Source organism: Kogia breviceps, chromosome 14, assembly GCF_026419965.1.
Source record: "Kogia breviceps isolate mKogBre1 chromosome 14, mKogBre1 haplotype 1, whole genome shotgun sequence".
Lineage (NCBI taxonomy): Eukaryota > Metazoa > Chordata > Mammalia > Artiodactyla > Physeteridae > Kogia > Kogia breviceps.
The window spans coordinates 50,100,974-50,122,477 of NC_081323.1; the positions used below are offsets into that span (position 1 = coordinate 50,100,974).

Below are 21,504 nucleotides of genomic sequence, written 5' to 3' on the forward strand. Positions count from 1 at the left end.
CATTTCCTCACATCCCACTCACCTTTTCACTCTCCAACCTGGCTTTAGCCCAAAGACTCTACCCCAAAAGTTCTTGGTCATATCAACACCATCTATATCCTGGTGATTCCTAACTATATGTCTCCAGCCTGAACCTTTCATCTACCCCATACTTCTTGTCTAACTAAAATCTCTAACCAAACAATTAAATAAATACATAACAAGTTAACTCAAATGGTGATGAATACTGGGAAGAAATTAAAAGAATGTGATGTAGTAGTACAACAGGTGGTGGGCAGATACCCCAGAAAGTTTTGGAAAAGATTAGAATGGCCAGAGATAAGCCATGTGAAAAGCCTGGGGGGACAATGTTTCAGGCAGAGAGAATAACAGTCAAAGTCTTAGACTTTAGAAGTTGATGTGTCCAAGCAACATGTCTGAAACATAGCAAACAGAAGGAATAAGATAAGAAGTGAGTGGGAGGTGGGCAAGGGGCAAAGGCAAAAACTGGAGGCCAATTTCAAGGCTATTACAGTGGCCCAGGAAAGAGAGGATGGTTGGTGGTTCTTAAAATAACTGTAGAGTTGAAGATGAAGAGGATTGGGGAGATATTCTAGAGGGGAAAACTGATAGAACTTACTGACAGGCTGAATATGTGGATAAGGAAACGGAGGATTTGAAGTTTTTTGCTTAGTTTTATGCTTAGGCTGAGGTGGAGCAACCACTGACAGCACATTCAGAGCAACAGTGGAGAAGGACATCAGATGGGAGTGAACTGGTAGAAAGGGCAAGGGCAGACAGCTCCTTAGAGCAGCAGTTCTCAGAGTATGGTCCACACAATGCCAGGGTCCCTGAGGCCCTTTTAGGAGGTCTGAGAGGTAAAAACTAGGGTTATTTAGACTTGGATATCTAGTAGATATTTTCTTGAAAATGAACAAAGCAAGCCTGTATTTGTTGCCAAAGAAAATATAAGCTTTCAAGCAATAATGAGTTTTGGAAAATTTGTAGCTACCACCCAGATACAACTTTCCAATACTTAAAATTTTCTGATGAGATTGATGGTGATTTTTAACTAAGGTGATGTTTTAAATTTCATATAATGAAATATATCGACACCTGGAAGACCTGCATAATTCACTGAACCAATATTTTCCAAATGTTACAAAATAATGCATGGGTTAAAGATCTATTTAAAGTACAAGAAAACCAATTTTAAAAAAGTTTTTTTATTTTTGGCCATGCCACGCAGCATGTGGGATCTTAGTTCCCTGACCAGGGATTGAACCCATGCCCCCTGCAGTAGAAGCGTGGAGTCTTGACCACTGGACCACCAGGGAAGTCCCGTAGAAAACCAGTTTTAACTTAACAAGTTCTAAAAGTTCATTAGGATCATTTCAGATTCCACACTGCAATTTTGTTTTAAGAAATTACCACTTGTCCAGTTTTGGTCCAGTCTTCTAAGACTGTCCACAATTATTTTAAAGGGTTATTAATGGTTGCAATGTGAGTGAATGCATGTGACACTTTCTGCAAGAAGCTTTTAAGAAGCAGGTGTGCTTTCTCCGTACTTCCTCCTTCCCCTCCTACTGGCTGCAGTTAGCCAACAGTGAAGCTAATGAATGAATGGCATAGCCTGGGTCCTACTACCAATGGGAAGAAAGCTGCCTGCTGACCAGGAACACCTGCCTTGGAACTGTTATGTGAGGAAGAAATAAACTTCCATGTTAAATCACTAAAAATAATAAATAAATAAATGGGCCTATTAAAATCTCTTCCCTTCCCTACTACATATTCAAGTGAAGTCTAATTTTCTTCATATACCTCAATCATAATAAAATACTGTAACAGTTTTTTAACTATTACAACTGAAAATATACAAATTTCTGGTGTGTATGATTCATTTGCAAATCAACACAGAAGTTTTTTTCAATTAACGTTGATGATTAAGAAAAATAAGAAAATCAAATGCACTGTCAAAGTAAAGGTTACCAAATAAGAAATATTTTTAGTTGCCACAGATTGTTAATTTTACATGTTGGAAAAGTAATCTCACAATGAGCTCTATCCTGAAAAAAAAAAAATTAAATTAGCCATTACTACTTACTGTCCTTCAATGAGCCATGTGCACTTTGTTTTATATTTATAATTTCCAGGTCCATCTGTTATAAACCCAGAAGATCCAGTTAGTCTGTAATTCAAAAAATAAAAAAATTTAAATCCATCAAAATTTCATATATTAATACCTTTCTTAGTTCTCAATACAATCCAAGTGGGTACACTGATGCATACTATGACCAGATGAAAAAGATTGGACAGTTATATGCAGATTACACAAATCTGGATGAAACAAATTCGTGCCACATACTTAAGAAAAGGGGATACAAATACATTAAAAACAACAGGAATGAACAAAAACATACATCTTTCTAGCTGAGATGGGAAAATCACACTTTGCTTCCATAAAAATGGCCACAAGAAGTTACTTATAAATATCAGTTGGTGTTTTAAAAATAAGGCCACACAGTTACCATTACAAGTAAAATGTGTAAATGCAATAAATAACTCTATGGGCAGCATAACTATGATGCGCAAGCACATCAATCCACAACACACAACAGACGCACCACAGCCATTTAGTTGCTTCTTCTGAAGTGGCAATCTACCACACTCCGTGAGCAGTGCACATCAGCACCTGACTTCCCACACATATGCCAAGCTTGAAGTTTATCAATATTTTTAGGTCTTGCCAATATGACAGGCACATCTTGGTATCTCATTAATACTTTTACTAGTACTAACTCTAATGTATGAAGATTCTCATGTGTTTTGGTCATTTGCATTTTCTCCTTTGCAAATTAAGACTAAATATTCTTTACTCACTTTGCTACCAAGTTATCTTTTTCAAATTAATGTTTAAGAGCTCTATTTATATTAAGAAGCTCCCATTTGTATGCTAAATGTACTATAAACATATTTTCTCAGTTTATGTCTAGTATATATTGTAGAAATATATACCAGAAATGTAGAAATTTTAAATATTTAAGGATGCTATTTCTTTCCTCTTTGCTGTTTCCAGATCACTTTTCCTCCCTTTTCCATCAACAATGTCAGCCTTTCTGAAACAAATGCTCTCTTTTGGATCTGCCTCCCTTACTTTCTGAGTTATCTACTGACATCCCAATTACTCCTCTCCACCCACTCAAGATATCAGCATCTAGTTCATTGCCTTCCATTCAGCCACATCCAAGACGTTCCATCCAAAGCCCAGCCTCCTCTCCATTTCTTAACTTCACCATTAACAATTTTTTCCTCTACCCCACTTTAGTTACTCACTCTTTTTTTTAACATCTTTATTTGAGTATAACTGTTTTACAATAGTGTGTTAGTTTCTCCTTTACAACAAAGTGAATCAGTTATACATATACATATGTTCCCATATCTCTTCCCTCTTGCGTCACCCTCCCTCCCACCCTCCTTATCCCACCCCTCTAGGTGGTCACACAGCACAGGGGTGAACTCCCTGTGCTATGCGGCAGCTTCCCACTAGCTATCTAATTTACATTTGGTAGTGTGTATATGTCCCTGCCACTCTCTCACATCGTCACTGCTTACCCTTCCCCCTCCCCATATCCTCAAGTCCATGCCCTGCTGTTAGGAGTGAAAGCTCTACCATAAAACCTCCATTTAAAGCGACCTATACTCTGACCACCATCTCTGCTCTCTCTAGTTCATTTAGCCTAGTTCCCCCTCTCCAATGAATCTTCAGCCCCGACCTCCAATCCACACAACTATCACTTCTTTATGTTCGTCACACACATTTCACTTTCTCACTTAGCTAGGTATGATTCCAGGGTCCATCACAATTATCATCCCCTGCAAATCTCTCGACTTCTTTGCATTCTCTCTCTCTCTGCTGTACTCGCCTGATATAAATGTCTCTGTGTCTTACTCCCCAACATCCATTCCATTCCCAAAATATTAGTCTAAGCCAATCATGGTTTCCTGTGCCCCTTGCCAATTAGAAATGTGTATTAGTTAAGATTAAGTTATAATGCAACTGACAGAAAAACCTAAATAGTAATGGCTTTAACCAAGATATAAAGCCCAAACATAAGCAACCTGGAGCACATAAAGCATTTCTATGATCATCAGGGAGCTAATTAATGTTCTGCTATCTTGTTGCTCTGTCATCCTCAACATGTGCTTCCACCTCATAATCCAAGATGGCTGCACAAACTCCAGTTATTATTTCCATATTCTACACAGCAGGAAGGAGTTGAAAGAAAACAAGGTACATACCCCTGCCCTCTAAGTCAAACACAACAATTCAACTTACCCCCTAGCCAAAAATTAGACATACCTAAATGTACAGGGAGGCTGAGAAATATAGCCATTATCCCAGATGACATATACTCAGTGAAAAATCAGGACTCCTTACTAGAGAAGAGACGAAAGACTACTACTTCTGTCACAGCATGTAATCTAATCTTAGATGTGAGGGGAAGTCTGATGGAGGGTTTCTAGGAAAAATTTCCTCATTCCTAGCTATCACACCTAGATCTCCTCTTCAAGAAAAGACTTGTTGCCAGCTGCAGAAATGAGTGTGGTCAACAGACAGCATCCAACTGTCAGTTCCATTGGAGCTGCCTTGCCCCAGGTCATCCCCTTCCCAGCACAGCCCACACAGAGTGGGTATAAAGGCTGGGCATTTTTCAGTCTAACATGGGACAACTCTGGCAGGCAATCCTTACTCCAGAACTGTCCTTTGTCAGGCCTGCATTGAAGCTCAACTTCTTCCTTTGCCCAGTTCTGCTTCCTGCCCTTTCCTCTCACAGATGTTATAACTAACTTGTACCCCAAACTCCATCTCAGAAAATGCTTCCAAGAAACCCAGCCTATGATAGACAGACGTCCAAAGAGACCATCCTTCTTCCTCTGGACTTTGCTATGTTTGGATTTTACTTCAGCCATCACACAATGAGCCCAAACACAAACCCAACACCAAGGATGACAAATCAAAGGAGTGCAAAGGTCCCTGAAGAGCCACACCAAACAACCACAGAGACCACCCCAGGTTTACAGGTAAATAAATTTCCCAGTAGTTCAAACAGTTTTGTGGCTTTCTACTATGCTTCTTTTGTTTCTAAGAATTTCTACAGACGTCACATGGACATGTTCAAGTATTTGCAAATCTGCATCCCTTTTGGAGAAAATATAGGTCATTTTTATTTTGAATATTTACTTCATATCTTTAAACATACACATTTACATAATTTTACAAATAATGAATAGATATGATCAGACAGGCTTTTTTGGGTCAACTAAAGGACAATTCTCCCTTTTTCACTCATCTCCCCAAGCACTCCACCCCTTCTCACCACCAAGATAAACATTTAACATTTAACAGAATTTCCATCCTGTTCCACTGATCTATATTTCTGTTTTTGTGCCAATACCACAGTTTTTTTTAATGGTAACTTTTAATATACATATATATATATATAATTTATTACTTATTTTTGGCTGTGTTAGGTCTTCGTTGCTGCGCGCAGGCTTCTCATTGAGGTGGCTTCTCCTGCTGTGGAGCGTGGGCTCCAGGCACACGGGCTTCAATAGTTGTGGCACACAGGCTCAGAAGTTGTGGCTCACGGGCTCTAGAGCACAGGACCAGTAGTTGTGGCGCACAGGCCCAGTTGCTCTGTGGCATGTGGGATCCTCCTGGACCAGGGCTCAAACCCGTGTCCCCTGCATTGGCAGGCGGATTCTTAACCACTGCGATACCAGGAAAGTCCCCATACCATTTTGATTACTGTAGCTTTGTCGTATAGTCAGAAGTCATGGAGCCTGATTCCTCCATCTCTGTCTTTCTTTCTCAAGATTGCTTTGGCTATTTGGGGTCTTTTGTGTCTCCATACAAATTTTAAGATTTTTTGTTCTACTTCTGTGAAAAATGTCATTAGTAATTTGATAGGGATTGAATTGAATCTGTAGATCGCCTTGGGTAATATAGTCATTTTGACAATATCGATTTTCCCAATCCACGAACATGGTATATCTTTCTGTTTGTGTCATTTTTGATTTCTTTCTTCACTGTCTTATAGTTTTTGGAGTACAGGTCTTTTGCCTCCTTAGATAAGTTTATTCCTAGGTATTTTATACTTTTTGATGCAATGGCAAATAGGATTCTTTAATTTCTCTTTCTGGTCTTTCCTTGTTAGTGTATAGAAATGCAAGAGATTTCTATGTATTCATTTTGCATCCTGCAACTTTACCAAATTCATTGATGAACTCTAGTAGTTTACTGGTAGCATCTTCAGGATTTTCTACGTATAGTATATCATCTGCAAACAATGAGTTTTATTTCTTCTTTTCCAATTTGGATTCCCTTTATTTCTTTTTCTTCTCTGATCACCGTGGCTAGGACTTCCAAAACTATGTTGAATACAAGTGGCAAGGGTGGACATCTTTGTCTTGTTCCTGATCTTAGAGGAAATGCTTTCACCTTTTCACCACTGAGTATGATGTTAGCTGTAGGTTTGTCATATATGGCTTTTATTATGTTGAGATATGTTCCCTCTATTACAACTTTCTGAGAGTTTCTATCATAAATGGGTATTGAATTTTGTCCAAACCTTTTTTTGCATCTACTGAGATGATCATATGGTTTTTATTCTTCAATTTGTTGATGCAATGTATCACACTGACTGATTTGCTGATATTGAAAAATCCTTGCATCCCTGGGCTAAATCCCACTTGATCATGGTGTATGATCATTTGAATGTACTGTTGGATTTGGTTTGCTTGTATTCTGTTGAGGATTTTTGCATCTATGTTCAGCAGTGATATTGGCCTGTAATTTTTTGTGTGGTATCTTTGTCTGGTTTTGGTATCAGGGTGATGGTGGTCTCATAGAATAGTCTCAGAAGGATAGGTGTTAACTCTTCTCTAAATGTTTGATAGAATTTGCCTGTGAAGCCATCTGGTCATGGACTTTTGTTTGTTGGAAGTTTGGTTTGCTGGAAGTTTTTAAATCACAGTTTCAATTTCAGTACTTGTGATTGGTCTATTCATGTTTTCTATTTCTTCCATGTTCAGTCTTGGAAGATTATACCTAAGAATTTGTCCATTTCTTCTAGATTGTCCATTTTGTTGGCTGCTAATGAGCCTTTGTATTTCTGTGATATCATTTGTATTTGAGCCCTCTCCCTCTTTTTCTTGATGAGTCTGGCTAAAGGTTTATCAATTTTGTTTACCTTTTCAAAGAACCAACTTTTAGTTTCATTGATCTTTTCTATTGCTTTCTTCATCTCTATTTCATTTATTTCTGCTCTGATCTTTATGATTTCTTTCCTTCTACTAACTTTGGGTTTTGTTTGTTCTTCTTTCTCTATTTGCTTTAGGTATAAGGTTAGATTGTTTACTTAAGATTTTTCTTGTTTCCGGAGGTAAGACTGTATTGCTATAAACTTGCCTCTTGGAACTGCTTTTGCTGCATCCCATAGGTTTTGGATTGTCCTGCTTTCATTTTCATTTGTCCCTAGGTATTTTTTGATTTACTCTGATTTCCTCAGTGATCCATTGGTTTTTTTAGTAACACTCTTTAGCCGCCACGTGTTTGTGTTTTTTCGTTTTTTTCTTATGGTTGATTTCCACTCTCACAGTGTGTGGTCAGAAAAGATGTTTACTATGATTTCAATTTTCTTAAATTTACCAAGGTTCTCTTTGTGGCCCAGCATGTGATCAATCTAGGCAAATGTTCCACGTGCACTTGAGAGGAATGTGTATTCTACTGCTTTGGGATGGAATGCTCTATAAATATCAATTAAGTCCATCTGGTCTAATGTGTCATTTAAGGCCTGTGTTTCATTACTGATTTCCTGTCTGGATGATCTGTCCACTGATGAAACTGGGGTGTTAAAGTCACCAACTATTATTGTGTTACTGTCAATTTCTCCTTTTGTGGATGTTAGTATTTGCCTTATATATTGAGGTGCTCTTATATTGGGTGCATATATTTTTACAATTGTTATATCTTCTCCTTGGATCATTATGTAGTGTCCTTTACCTCTTGTAACATTCTTTATTTTAAAGTCTTTTTTGTCTGAAGTGAATATTGCTACTCCAACTTTCGTTTCTGTTTGTGTGTAATACATTTTCCATCCCCTCACTTTCAGTCCATAGATCGGAAATGGGTCTCTTGTAGACAGTAAAAGGGTCTTGTTTTTGTATCCATTCATCCAGCCTACATCTTTTGGATGGAGCATTTAATCCGTTTACATTTAAGGTTATTATCAATATGTATGTTCTTATTGCCATTTTGTTAATTGTTTTGGGTTTGTTTTCGTAGGTCTTTTTTCTTCCCTTCCTCTCTTGTTCTCTTCTCTTTGATTTGATGACTAACTTGTGTTGTGTTTAGATTCCTTTTTCTGTTTTGTGTGTGTATCTATTGTAGATTTTTGGTTTGTGGTTACCACGAGGTTTTGATATAGCAGTCTATATATAAACGAAATGTTTCAAGTTGCTAGTCTTTTAATTTCAAATGCATTTACAGTATCCTGCATTTGTTCTTTCCTTTTCTCACAATTGCTGGTTTTGATATCATATTTGTGTGCAGATGATTTCTTACCTTTACGTATGTTTGCCTTTACCAGTGGGCTTTTCCATTTGTAATTTTCTTGTTTCTAGTTGTGGCCTATTCTTTTCCGCCTAGAGAAGTTCCTTTAGCATTTCTTGCAAAGCTGTTGTGGTGGTGCTGAATTCTCTTACCTTCTGGTTGTCTGTATGACAGCCTTGCTGGGTAGAGTATTCTTGGTTGTAAGTTCGTCCTTTTCATCACTTTAAATATATCGTGCCACTCCCTTCTGGCCTGCAGAGTTTCTGCTGAGAAATCAGCTAATGACTTATGGGAATTCCCTTGTACATTATTTGTTGCTTTCCCCTTGTTGCTTTTAATATTTTTTGCCTTTAATTTTTGTCAATTTGATTACTATGTGTCTCAGTGTGTTCCTCCTTGGGTTTATCCTGCCTGGGACACTGTGCTTCCTGGAGTTGGGTGACTATTTCCTTTCCCATGTTAGGGACGTTTTCAACTATTATCTCTTCAAATATTTTCTCAGGTCCTTTCTCTCTCTCTCTTCTCTTTCTGGAACCCCTATAATAAGAATGTTGGTGTGTTTAATGTTGTCCCAGAGGTCTCTTAGACTGTCCTCATTTCTTTTCATTCTTTTTTCTTTATTCTGTTCCACGGCAGTGATTTCCACCATCCTGTCTTCCAGCTCACTTATCCATTCTTCTGCCTCAGTTATTCTGCTATTGATTCCTTCAAGTGTATTTTTCATTTCAGTTATTGTATTGTTCATCTGTTTGTATGTTTATTCTTCTAGGTTTTTGTTAAACATTTCTTGTATCTTCTCCATCTGTGTCTCCATTTTTTTCCCCACGGTCTCAGATCATCTTTACTATCATTACTCCGAATTCTTTTTCAGGTAGATTGTCTACCTCTGCTTCACTTAGTTGTTCTTCTGGGCTTCCTCTTGTTCCGTCATCTGGGATATATTCCTCTGCTGTCTCGTTTTGTGTGACTTTCTGTGATTGTGATTTCCATTCTGCAGACGGCAGAGTTGTAGTTCTTCTTGCTTCTGCTGTCTGCTCCATGGTGGACGAAGCTAAGAGGCTTGTGCAGGCTTCTTGGTGGGAGGGACTGGTAGCTGCCCAATGGGTCTTGAGAGCTGGGTCTTGTCCCTCTGGTGGACAAGGCCATGTCAAGGGGTGTGTTTATTGGGCAGCTGTTTATTCAGCAAGACTTTAAGCAACCTGTCTGCTGATGGATGGGGCTGTGTTCCCACCCTGTTGGTTGTTTGGCCTGAGGCAACCCAGTACTGGAGGCTACAGGCTGTTGGGTGGGGCCAGGTCTTGGTGAGAAAATGGCAGTCTCCAAGAGGGCTCACGCCAATGAGTCCTACCCAGAACTGCCCCTGCCAATGTTCTTGTCCTCTCAGTGAGTCACTGCCACCCCCACCGCCTCTGCAGGAATCCCTCCACTACTGTCAGGTAAGTCTGACCCAGTCTCTCATGAGGTCACTGCTTTTTTCCCTGGGTCCTGGTGTGCATCAGACCCTGTGTATGCCCTCCAAGTGTGGAGTTTCAGTTTCCCCCACTTCCGTGGAATTCCTGTGATCAAACCCCGCTGGCTTTCAAAGCTAGATTCTCTGGGGGCTCCTCCTCCCGTTGCCAGGCTGCCAGGCTGGGGAGCCTGACGTGGGGCTCGGAACTTTCACCCCTGTGGTATAATTATTTTTATAATTATTTTCCAATTTGTGGGTTGCCCACATGGCATGTATGGAATTTGATTTTATCATGATTGCATCCCTCCTACCATCTTGTTCTGGCTTCTTCTTTGTCTTTGGATGTAAGGTATCTTTTCTGATAGACTCCAAAATTTTTTTATCGGTGGTTGTTCAGCAGTAAGCCGTGATTTTAGTTTTTCCATGAGAAGGGGGGAGGTCATGTCCTTCTACTCCACAATAGGTCCTGGAAAGCACATGGCACACCTGGGGGCCACAGTGAGGTCAAGGGTAGAGAGCAAAAGTTTGTTTCTTCTAAACAGAACATGGTTAGGTTTTGTTTTTCAAACTAGTCTGACAGTTTTACTGACACAGTATAATCTATTCACATTTAGCATAATGACTGCTATACTGATTTGACTCCTTCCAACCAAATTTTTAAATCAACCTTAATGAAGAGTAATTTATATATAATAAAATGCAGCCATCATAAATGTACAATTTGGTAAGTTTTGACAAATTTATACACATATAAAACCCCAAAACAAGATATAAAACAGTTCTGTCACCCCCCCGAAGTTCCCTCAGACCTCTTTGCAGGTAATCCTTCTCAACGCTGATCTTGTTTCTATCATTGCAGACCTGATTTATAGAACCTGATTTTATAGAACCTGATTTAATGGAATCATGCAGAGACACTTTTGTGCCTTGCTTCTTTCGATCAGCATGTTTCTGAGTATAGTGTGTATCAATAGTTTGTTCCTTCCTATTGCTGTGTAGTATTCTACTGTATGAATATACCACAACATGTCTATCCATTTTCCTGTTGATAGACACTTGGATTATGTAGTTATAGATGCTTATGAACAGAGCTGCTAAGAACACTTGTGCACAAGCCTCTGTGTGGACATTTCTCTTGGATAAAAACATAAAAAAGGAATTATTGGATCAAAGTATAGATATACACATAAATTTAAAGAAACTGCCAAATTGTTTCCTAAGTGGTTATACCATCTTACACTTCCATCATCTAGGTATAAATCTTCTCTGCTCTCAGGTCTCCCAGTATTCCCACAGCCTCAGCAATATACTCCTTCAGCAATATATTGGACTGTGGAAGTCAGGAAGATCTACTGCATTCCATGGATGCAGCATCTTGCTTTCCAAATCTGCAGCTTTGTGGTCCTTGCACCTTGCTATACTGGCCCAGCTATACTGCTCTCTGTGTCTAGAAGAATCACAACAGAATGTAGATGTTATAGTTTCCTATAGGTTCCCAAGCAAGCTGGCTCAAGAGAAGCAGAGGGCTTGCAGTTAGAAGAGCCAAGGAAGCAAGCCTCATTCAGGCTGCCATGTCCTTTCTCCCTATTGTCAAAGGCCATCTGAGTCTGGGTTTTCTTGTTGCTTCTAACTAAAAGCATCCCAACTACTTATTTCACCAACTCCAAGATGAACACGTTTTTCTTAACAGCTCAGAAATCAGGATGCATTGTAAAACCAATGGCAGTTCATAGTTTAAATGTTTTTTCTTTCTTAGAAGTACATAAGCACTCAATGGTATCTTAATTAACTGCAGTTATACATATGGCAAACCCTAAACCTGACTGAATCCAATTCTGTATATGAAACCAAGCAGCTAAATAAGGCTAGTGACACAACACTGTGCTGACTGGTCTCACTTTACATTTTTTTTTTTTTCACTTTACATTTATAAACATATCTCAAGTAGGTTCCCAGCAGTGTGGGACAATCAATCCTTTCATTTCCTTGGCCAATTCTCTGTCATACCTTATTATCTTTCACCTTTCCAAACCCTCTTCCCTCTCTTCAATTTTAGCTGATGATCAATTGATTACTTCACTTGTTTCACATCTATTTACCACCAGTGGAATGTAAATTTCATGACAGCAAGGACTTTTGTCTGTTTTGTTCATTATTTCTAGTGCCTAGAAGTGTGTCTGGCACCCTAATGACACAAAGTGAATAGTTGTAGAAAGAAGAAATAAATCAGGAGAGACCTATATTTTCTTACCATTACTAAATGCAAGTACTTTGCCTTCCCCCTAGTTACCATGGATAGGGTCACACCCTCTACCTGGGTGCAGAATTCTAAAACTCTACTCAATCAAGGGCCTCACCAGAACAAACCTAATTCTAAACCCCATGCTATACTTTTTCTATCTACTGGATAAGCATAAGACTAGCTGTTGGATTCCCTTCTTAAAAAACAAACTCTCTTCTCATGTTCTCAAGCTATTCCCTACTTTTTTTTTTTTTTTTTTACTTTTACAACAAAGGTCTTCTTAAGAATTATCTACTGTTGGGAATTCCCTGAGGTCCAGTGGTTAGGACTCCATGCTTTCACTGCCAAGGGTGTGGGTTCAATCCCTGGTATGGGAAATAGGATCCTGTAAACTGTACAGTGCAGCCAAAAAACCCCCAAACAAACCAAAAAGCAAACAAAGAAAAAACCACAAAGAACTATCTACTCTCGCTGACAATACTCTTACCTTGTAATTTCTTAACCCCATTTCAATGGGGTCTAACCCTCACCCCTCCTCTGAAATCCTTCTGTTAAGGTAGAGAGGAGTAAATTCTCAGATCCCTTCTTATTTCATTCTCAGATCCCTTCTTACTTCACTCTCCTACACATTTGAAGTAGCTGATGACTCCCTCTTTATTTTTTTTTGCATTTAATTTTTTGTTTTCTTCCAATTTTATTGAGATACAATTGACATACAGCACACATAAGTTTAAGGTGTATAGTATAATGATTTGACCTACATATTTCATGAAATGATTATCACAATAAATTTAGTGAACGTCCATCATCTCATATAGATACAATATCAAAGAAATAGAAAACAAAGTTTTTCCTTGTGATGAGAACACTTAGGATTTAGTCTCTTAACAAATCTCATATATAACATACAGCAGTGTTAATTAAATGTATCATGTACATCCTTAGTACTTCCTTACCTTATAACTAGAATTTTGTACCTTTTGACTACTTTCATTCAATTCCCCCTCCCCCCACCCCCTGCCTCTGGTAACCACAAATCTGGTCTCTTTTTCTGTTTGTTTCTGAAGTATAATTGACCTACAACACTATGTTAGTTCCTGTTACACAACATAGGGTTTTAATATTTCTATACATTTCAAAATTATCACAATGATAAGTCCAGGTACAATATGTCATCATACAAAGATATTACATAGTTATCGACTATAGTCACCACACTGTACATTTCATACCTGTGATTCATTTGCAACTCTAAGTTTGTGCCTCTTAATCTCCTTCACTTATTTCTCTCCTCTTCCACTCCCCTCCCCTCTAGCAACCACCTGTTTGTCCTCTGTATATACAACTGTTTGTTTTGTTTTGTGTCATCTGTTTTGTTTTTTAGATTCCACATGGAAGTGAACTCATACAGTATTTGTCTTTCTCTTATTTCACTTAGCATAATATGCTCTAGGTCCATCCACATTGTCACAAATGGCAAGATTTCATTCTTTTTACAGCTGAGTAATATTCCATTGCATATATATACCACACCTTTATCCATTCATCTATTGATGGGCACTTAGGTTGCTTCCATATACTGGCTATTGTAAATAATGCTGCAATGAACATAGATATATATATATCTTTTCTAATTGGTGTTTTCTTTTCTTTGGATAAAATACCCAGAAGAATAAATGCTGGATCATATGGTAGCTCTTTTTAATTTCTGAGGACTCTTCGGACTGTTTTCCATAGTGGCTGCACCAATTTACATTGCCACCAACAGTGCACAGGGTTCCCTTTTCTCCACATCCTCACCAATTCTTGTTATTTGTTGTCTTTTTGAAAACAGCCATTCTGAATGGTGTGAGGTGATATCTCATTGTGATTCTGATTTGCATTTACCTGATTATTACAGATGTTAGGCATCTTTTCATGTGCTGTGGGCCATCTGTATGTTTTCTTTGGAAAAATGTCTATTCAGATCCTCTGCCCATTTTTTAGTCAGGTTCTTTCTGTGTTTTTTCATATTGAGTTATATGAGTTCTTTGTATATTTTGGATATTAACCCCATATTGAAAATACCTTTTGCAAATACCTTCTCTCACTCAGTAGGTGGCCTTTTTGTTTGATAGTTTCCTTCACTGTGCAAAATATACTTAGTTTGATGTAGTCCCACTTGTTTATTTTTGCTTTTGTTTCCCTTGCCTGAGGAGACATATCCAAAAAAACTAAGAGTGATGTCAAAGAGCATACTGCCTATGTTTTCTTATAGAAGTTTTATCGTTTCATGTCTTATATTTAAGTCTTTAATTCATTTTGAATTTATTTTTTGTGCATGGTGTGAGAGTAGTCCACTTTGATTCTTCTGCATGTAGCTGTCCCGTTTTCACAATGCCATTTATTAAAGAGGCTATCTTTTCCCCATTGTAAATTCTTGCTTCCTTTATCATAGATAATTGCCCATATAAGTGTGAACTCATTTCTAGGCTCTCTGTTCTGTTCCACTGATGTATATGTCTGTTTTTGTGCCAGTACCATACTGTTTTGATTACTATAGCTTCGTAATATAGTTTGAAATCAGGGCGCCTCCCTCTTTCTTAAAACACTTTCTCCACTTGGTTTCCCAAACGCTACACTCTGGACTCACAGGCAGCTTCTTCTCAGTCCCCTTTGGTAAGTCCAACTGCTTATCCCAATATCTAAATGTAGGAATGCCCCAAGGCTCCAACCTCAGTATGCTTCTCTACCTAAATTCACTGGGTAAGTGATCTCAAACTGTCTCAAAGCCTTAAGTACCAACTGCATATATTTTTTACAACAAAACTATCATCTCTATGACTGGAACACCATTCTCCTGGTTATCCCAGGCAAAAACTATGAACAATACAGGCATATTATCTGTAAAGAAAATTACTATTTTATTTTCTCCTTTCTAACATTTTTATTATATTTTATTACTTCTTGTCTTATTACAACTGGTTAAGATCTCCATTATTACACTGAAAAGAACTGGTAATGGTAAGTATCCCTGTCTTGTTCCCAATCTCAGGGGAAAGCTTTCAACATTTCACCCTACAGTGTGATATTTACCCTAAATTCTTTGTATGAAGTCTTCACAAGATTAAGGAAGTAATTTTCTATTCTTTTTTTCTTTCTTTCTTTCTTTTTTTAAATTTATTTGGCTACACCAGGTCTTAGTTGCAGCACATGGGATCTTCACTGCCACATGCTGGATCTTTGTTGCAGCATGTGGCATCTTTAGTTGTGGTATGTGGTATGTTTTAGTTGTGGCATGTGGGATTTTTAGTTGCGGCATGTGGGATCTTTTAGTTGTGGCATGTGGGCTCTTAGTTGCGGCATGCAGGATCTAGTTCCCTGACCAGGGATCTCCCTGATCAGGGATCAAACTCAGGCCCCCTGCATTGGGAGTGCAGAGTCTTAACCACCAGACCACCAGGGAAGTCCCTATTCTTTAAATTAAAGATTTTTTTACCACTAATGAGTACTGAATTCTATTTTCTTTTTAAATAACTGTCCATCTAATGAAATGATCATTTGGTTTTTCTCCTTTATTCTGTTAAATCAACCTTGAATTTCTCAAATCCAAGAAACCCAAAGTTAGGTTCAATTTGGTCATGATTCTTTTTACATTTTGCTGGATACAGTTTGCAAATATTTTGTTTAATTTTTTTTTAATATGTTTGTAAGTTAGACTGACCTGCTGCTTTCCTTCTTTGTCAGGTTTTGATAACAAACATATGCTGGCTGCATAAAAAAAAATGGATTTCACCTCTCTTCCTATGTTCTAGAAGAGTCTGTGTAAGATTGGTCCTATAAAAGTTTGCAAGAATTCACTATTGAAGCCATCTGGGCCTGGATTTGTCTCTTTAGTAAATTAGTTTTTCTAGAGTTTTCCATTCCATTTAAAAATTTCAAATTTATTGGAATAAACTTGTTAATAATATCCTCATATGATTTTTCCAATGTCTGTAGGATCTATAGTGATGGCTCCTTTATCATCGTTGATATCAGTAATTTGTTTCTTTTTCTCTCTATCAATCTCTAGCAGTTTATCAATTTTACTAGTCTTTTAATGCTTACCTTTGTTAATCCTCTGTATTGTGTATATAGATTTTATATTAATTTTTCTCTTATCTATATTATTTCATTCCCATGGCTTTAAGTATATTTTGTAGTGCTTTTTCTATTTTCTTGAGTTGATAACTTAGATCACTGATTCAATCTTTTTTCTTTTTTAATGTATGCATTTAAAGCTGTAACCTTCATTCTCAGCATGGCACTAGTGGTATCCCAAAGCTTTGAGATAAAATATTTTCATTACCATCCGGTTTGAAATATTTTCAAATTACTGAGGTGGTTTCTTCTTCGATTCATGAACATTAGAAGAGTACAGTAACTGTATAGTGCAGTATTCTCTATACGTCAATTAGGCCAAGTGTTTTCAAATCTTTCTTGTTAGTTACTGAGAGAGGAGTATTAAAGTATTTTTAACATCAATGGATGTAAAAAAGCAGGAAGAAAATCTGATGAGGAGCAGGATATGTATATGGTCTTAAAGCGTCTCCTCACATACTGCTTAATGGTTGCAAGGAGGAATTAGTGGAAAAATAAGATAATATCTCAAACAGGAAAATAAAATATAAAAAATAAGGGACAGATAGGCATTGTATACCTCCACATATGATACTGTGAGAAGGATACCTCCCCACCTAAGCAGCATCCCGGCCAAGGATGCATAACTTGAATCTAACCACGAGAAAACATGAAACAAAAGCAAAATTTTTTTAACTGAATTAAAACCCGGGGGCTGTATTTATGAAAAAATGCCAATATCATTAAAAACAACAAACAACAACAAAGAAAGGTAGTAGAAATGTTTTAGATCAGGAGCTGGAAAACTATAGTCCTTGGGCAAAATCCAGCCTGCCATTTGTTCATGAAAATCTTATTGGAACACAGCCACAATCTTTTGCACACTTACTGGCAATGGCTGCTCAATGCTATAATAGCAGAAGTGAGCAGTTGTGATCGAGACAAAGCCAAAAATACTTACTATTTGGTTCTTTACAGAAAAGGTGTGCTGACCCCTGTTCTAGATTAAAGCAGGCTAAAGAGACATGACAATCAGATGCAATACCTAACCCTAGACTGGATCTTGTACTGGAGGCAGGGAAATGACAGAAAGGTCATTATTCGGTCAGTTGACAATGGGGAGTACAAACAGTAGATAAAAGCATTATATCAATGTCAGATTTACTGACGGTGAAAATTATATCTTAAGACTTAAGTCTTAAGTCTCTTAATCACTATTCTTAGAAAATACATGCTGAAGTATTTTAAAGGGTCAAGAGCCATGGTACACACACACACACACACACACACACACACACACACACAGAGTTTATTCTCAAATGCTTCAAGGAAATAAACTGTGTATGTGAGTGTGTTTGTGTGTGTGAGACAGAAAGACACATACAAAGAGAGTGAATGATTAGGTATTTTTCACCCCTTTGTCTCTCTGTATTTCTGTTCAGTTATTTAATTCCAATATATTTTGCAATCCACTGATTCTCTCTTCATCTGTGTCTAAGGTTCCTAAAATCAGTAAATGTATTTTCAGTTTCCACTAATTTCTTTTCTATACTTTCCAATTCTCTGATGAAATTGTTCATCTTGTCATTTAAATTCTTAAAGATAGTTATTATTTATCTCAAAGCCTATTTCTAATCATTACGACTGCTGGCTTCCTGGTGTGTGTGTGCCTCCACTAATGTCCTTTTCCTGTTCCAAGAGCCAATCCAGAATCCTACACTGCATTTAGTTATTATGTCTTCTTAGTCTCCCTGAACCTCTTTTTAAAAAATAATTTAAATTTTAGTTGAAATAATAGATTCACATGCAGTTAGAAAAAATACAGTGATTCGTTGTACACTTGAACCAGTTTCTTCGAATGGTAACCCTTTTCCAAAACTATAGTATAATGTCACAACCATAATACTGACATTGATAAATCAATCTTATTCAGATTTCCACAATTTTACTTACTCATGTGTGTACATGTATGTGTGTTTGTGTAAGTTCTGTACAATTTTGTTACCTGTGTAGATTCATGTATCCACCACCAGTCAAGATATGCAGTTCCAACAATACATGGATTCCTCATATTGTCCTTTAATAACCACACACACCTGCCTCCCACATCTTCCTCACACACTCACTATCCTTAATCCCTGCCAATGTTTAATCTGTTATTTTTATCTTTATGTAATGTCTTTGTCTCTGGCAATTTTCTATACTCTAAAATCTAATCTATAAATATTAATAAAGCCATTCCTGCTCTTTTTAAAAGTAATGTTTATATGGTATAATTTTTCCATTCTTTTACTTTCTACCTACTACATTGTTGAATCTGAAGTGACTTTCCCACAAGCAGCATATAACTTGGTCACGTTTTTTCATCACTACTGATATGTTAAGGCTTAAGTCTACCACTCTATCTGTTGTTTTATATTTGTTTTCTCTGGATCTCATTCTTCTGTTTCTCTCTTTTGCCTTCCTGTGGGTCATCTGAACATTTTTAAAGATTTTACCTTGATTTATGTATACTGTTTTTAACTTTTTGTATAGTTTTCTCAGTGGTTACTCTAGGTATTAGAATATACATATGTGATTTATAACAATCTTTTTTAAAAACTAAATTTATTTATTTTATTTATTTTTGGCTGCATTGGGTCTTCATTGCTGCACACAGGCTTTCCATAGTTGCGGTGAGCAGGGCCTGCTCTTCATTGTGGTGCACAGGCTTCTCATCACAGTGGTTTCTCATGTTGCGGAGCATGGGCTCTAGGCGCACGGGCTTCAGTAGTTGTAGCATGCAGGCTCAGTAATTGCGGCTCATGGGCTCTAGAGCACAGGCTCAGTAGTTGTGTCACATGGGCTTAGCTGCTCTGCGGCATGTGGGATCTTCCCAGACCAGGGCTCAAACCCATGTCCTTGCACTGGCAGGCAGATTCTTAACCACTGCACCACCAGGGAAGCCCAACAATCTTCTAGTAATAACGTTTTACCACTTTGAGTGGGGTATGGAAACCTCACTTCCATTTAGGTCCTTTATCTTTACTATAAGCATATTTAGTATCAAACAGTTTTATGTTTTTGATTCAATCATCAATGACTGCTAAAATTCAGGAGGAAAAGGAGAGTCTATTATTGTATGCATCGAAATTTCTACTCTCTCCATCATCTCTTTCCTGACGCTCCAAGATTCATTCCTTTATTGTTTCTTTAGGTCTGCTAGCAACAACTTTTTAGTTTTTCATCACCTGAGAATGTTTTATTTCCCTTTATTTCATGAGTGACAACTGTGCTACATACAGAATTCACAATTGACAGTTCTTTTATTTCAGCACTTGAAATATTGTGCCACTTCCAATGGTGCCCATGGTTTCAAATGAGAAATCTACTGTTATGTGAATTGGTATTCCCCATAGGTACTGCATCATTTCTATCTGGCTACTTTTAAGACTTTCTTTCTTTGTCTTTAGGTTTCTGGCCCTCTATTCTATTCCACTTATCTGTCTATTCCTTCACCAATACCACAATGTCTTGTGGTACCATTGTAGCCTTATAGTAAGCCTTGCTGTCAGGTAGTGTCAGCCCTCAAACTTTTCCCTCCTCCTTCAATCTTATGTTGGCTATTCCGGGTCTCTTGTCTCTCCATATAAACGTTAGCATCAGTTTGTCAATATCCACAAAATAATTTGCTAAGATTCTGAATAGGATTACACTGAATTTATAGATCAAGTTGGGAAGAACTGATATCTTGACAATACTGAGTCTTTTTATCCATGAACAAGCAACATCTCTCCATTTATTCAGTTCTTTGATTTTGTTCATCAGAGTTTTATTGATTTCCTCATATAGATCTTATACATATTTTGTTAGACTTATCCCCGATATTTCACTTTTGGGAGTGCTGTGTAAATGGCATTGTTCCTAAATTCAAATTCTACTTCTTTATTGCTGATACACAGGAAAGCAGTTGACTTCTGTATAATAACCTTGTGTCCTGTGCCTTTAGATTTCAAGAGTTTAATTCAAGATGCATTTGGTGTAGATTTCCTTGGGTTTATCCTGTATGGGATTTGCACAGTTTCTTGGGTCTGTAGATGTGTTTCTTTTGCCAATTTGGTAAATTTTCAGCCATATTTCTTTCAAATACTCTTTCAGCCCCATTCGCTTTCTCTTTTCCTTCTGGGACTTCAATAACACGAAGGCTGTATCTTTTGTCCTTCATAGATCATTTTTTCTAGTCTGTTTTCTGTTTAGATTGGGTGAATTCTATGGTTTTGTTCTCAGGTTTACTGATGCTACCATCTATTATTCATGGTCACTCTACTATTGAGCCCATCCAGCCACTTTTTTGTTGTTGTTGCTGCTACTGTGTTTTTCAATTCTAAAATTTTCATTTGGTCCTAATATTTTAAATTTGGTTCTAAATAATTTTATTTGGTTTATTGCTAAGATTTTGTTTATTTGTTTCAAGATATTTTAAATTGATTTGGAAGCATTTTTATAATAGCTAGTTTAAAATTCTGAGAAAATTCCAACATCTGATTCACCATGTGTTGGTGTCTATTGCCTTTTCTAATTCAAGTTGCAGTTTCCTTTGTTATTGGTATGATGAGTGATTTTCTATTGTATCTTGAACATTTTGTCTATTATGTTAGAACACCACTAACATAGGGTCTTACTAAATCTTTTACTTTAGCAGGTTGTCACCCTGTTTAGTTTTAGAATGTGGATCTTGGCCTACTTTTCTGGGCTATTGTTCAAATGGCAGGTTAATTTTCAGAGCCTTTTTGGTCTTATTTGGCTTGTTTTGTTTATCTGGTACCACTAGGCTCCCGCTGGTCCCTGCTAGTGTTGCCTAAGGGGGCAAAAGGGGTGTTGCCAAGTGTCTCTTGGTGGGGGAGGCCCTAGGTTTCCCCTCAGTTTCCAAGTGTCTCTGAGTAGTAAAGGCAAGTCTTGAGTCCACAGAGACAAACAGGCTTCCCAGAATGTGCCCTTTGCTACAGCTGGACCCCTCTTGCCAGTTCAACCCATCTGCCCCTGTGTCTCTTGGGTAGGGGAGAAGCAGCTCAGGCCCACATAGCCAAAGAGACTTAGGACTAGGCCAGTTGTAGCTGTGTCCTTTTTGCCAGTAGTGCCCAC

General features: G+C 37.7%; 1 protein-coding gene across 3 annotated transcripts in view; it reads right to left on the reverse strand.

Moving 5' to 3' along the window:
• The window catches only part of ATRN (attractin), a 160,782-nt gene that overhangs the window by 124,501 nt on the left and 14,777 nt on the right, over positions 1-21,504 (reverse strand). For all 3 annotated transcript variants that reach the window (XM_059037673.2, XM_059037677.2, XM_067013940.1), the window contains exon 2: positions 2,084-2,167. In XM_059037673.2, the coding sequence (XP_058893656.1) occupies positions 2,084-2,167 (84 nt within the window). The remainder of the gene's footprint in view (positions 1-2,083; positions 2,168-21,504) is intronic.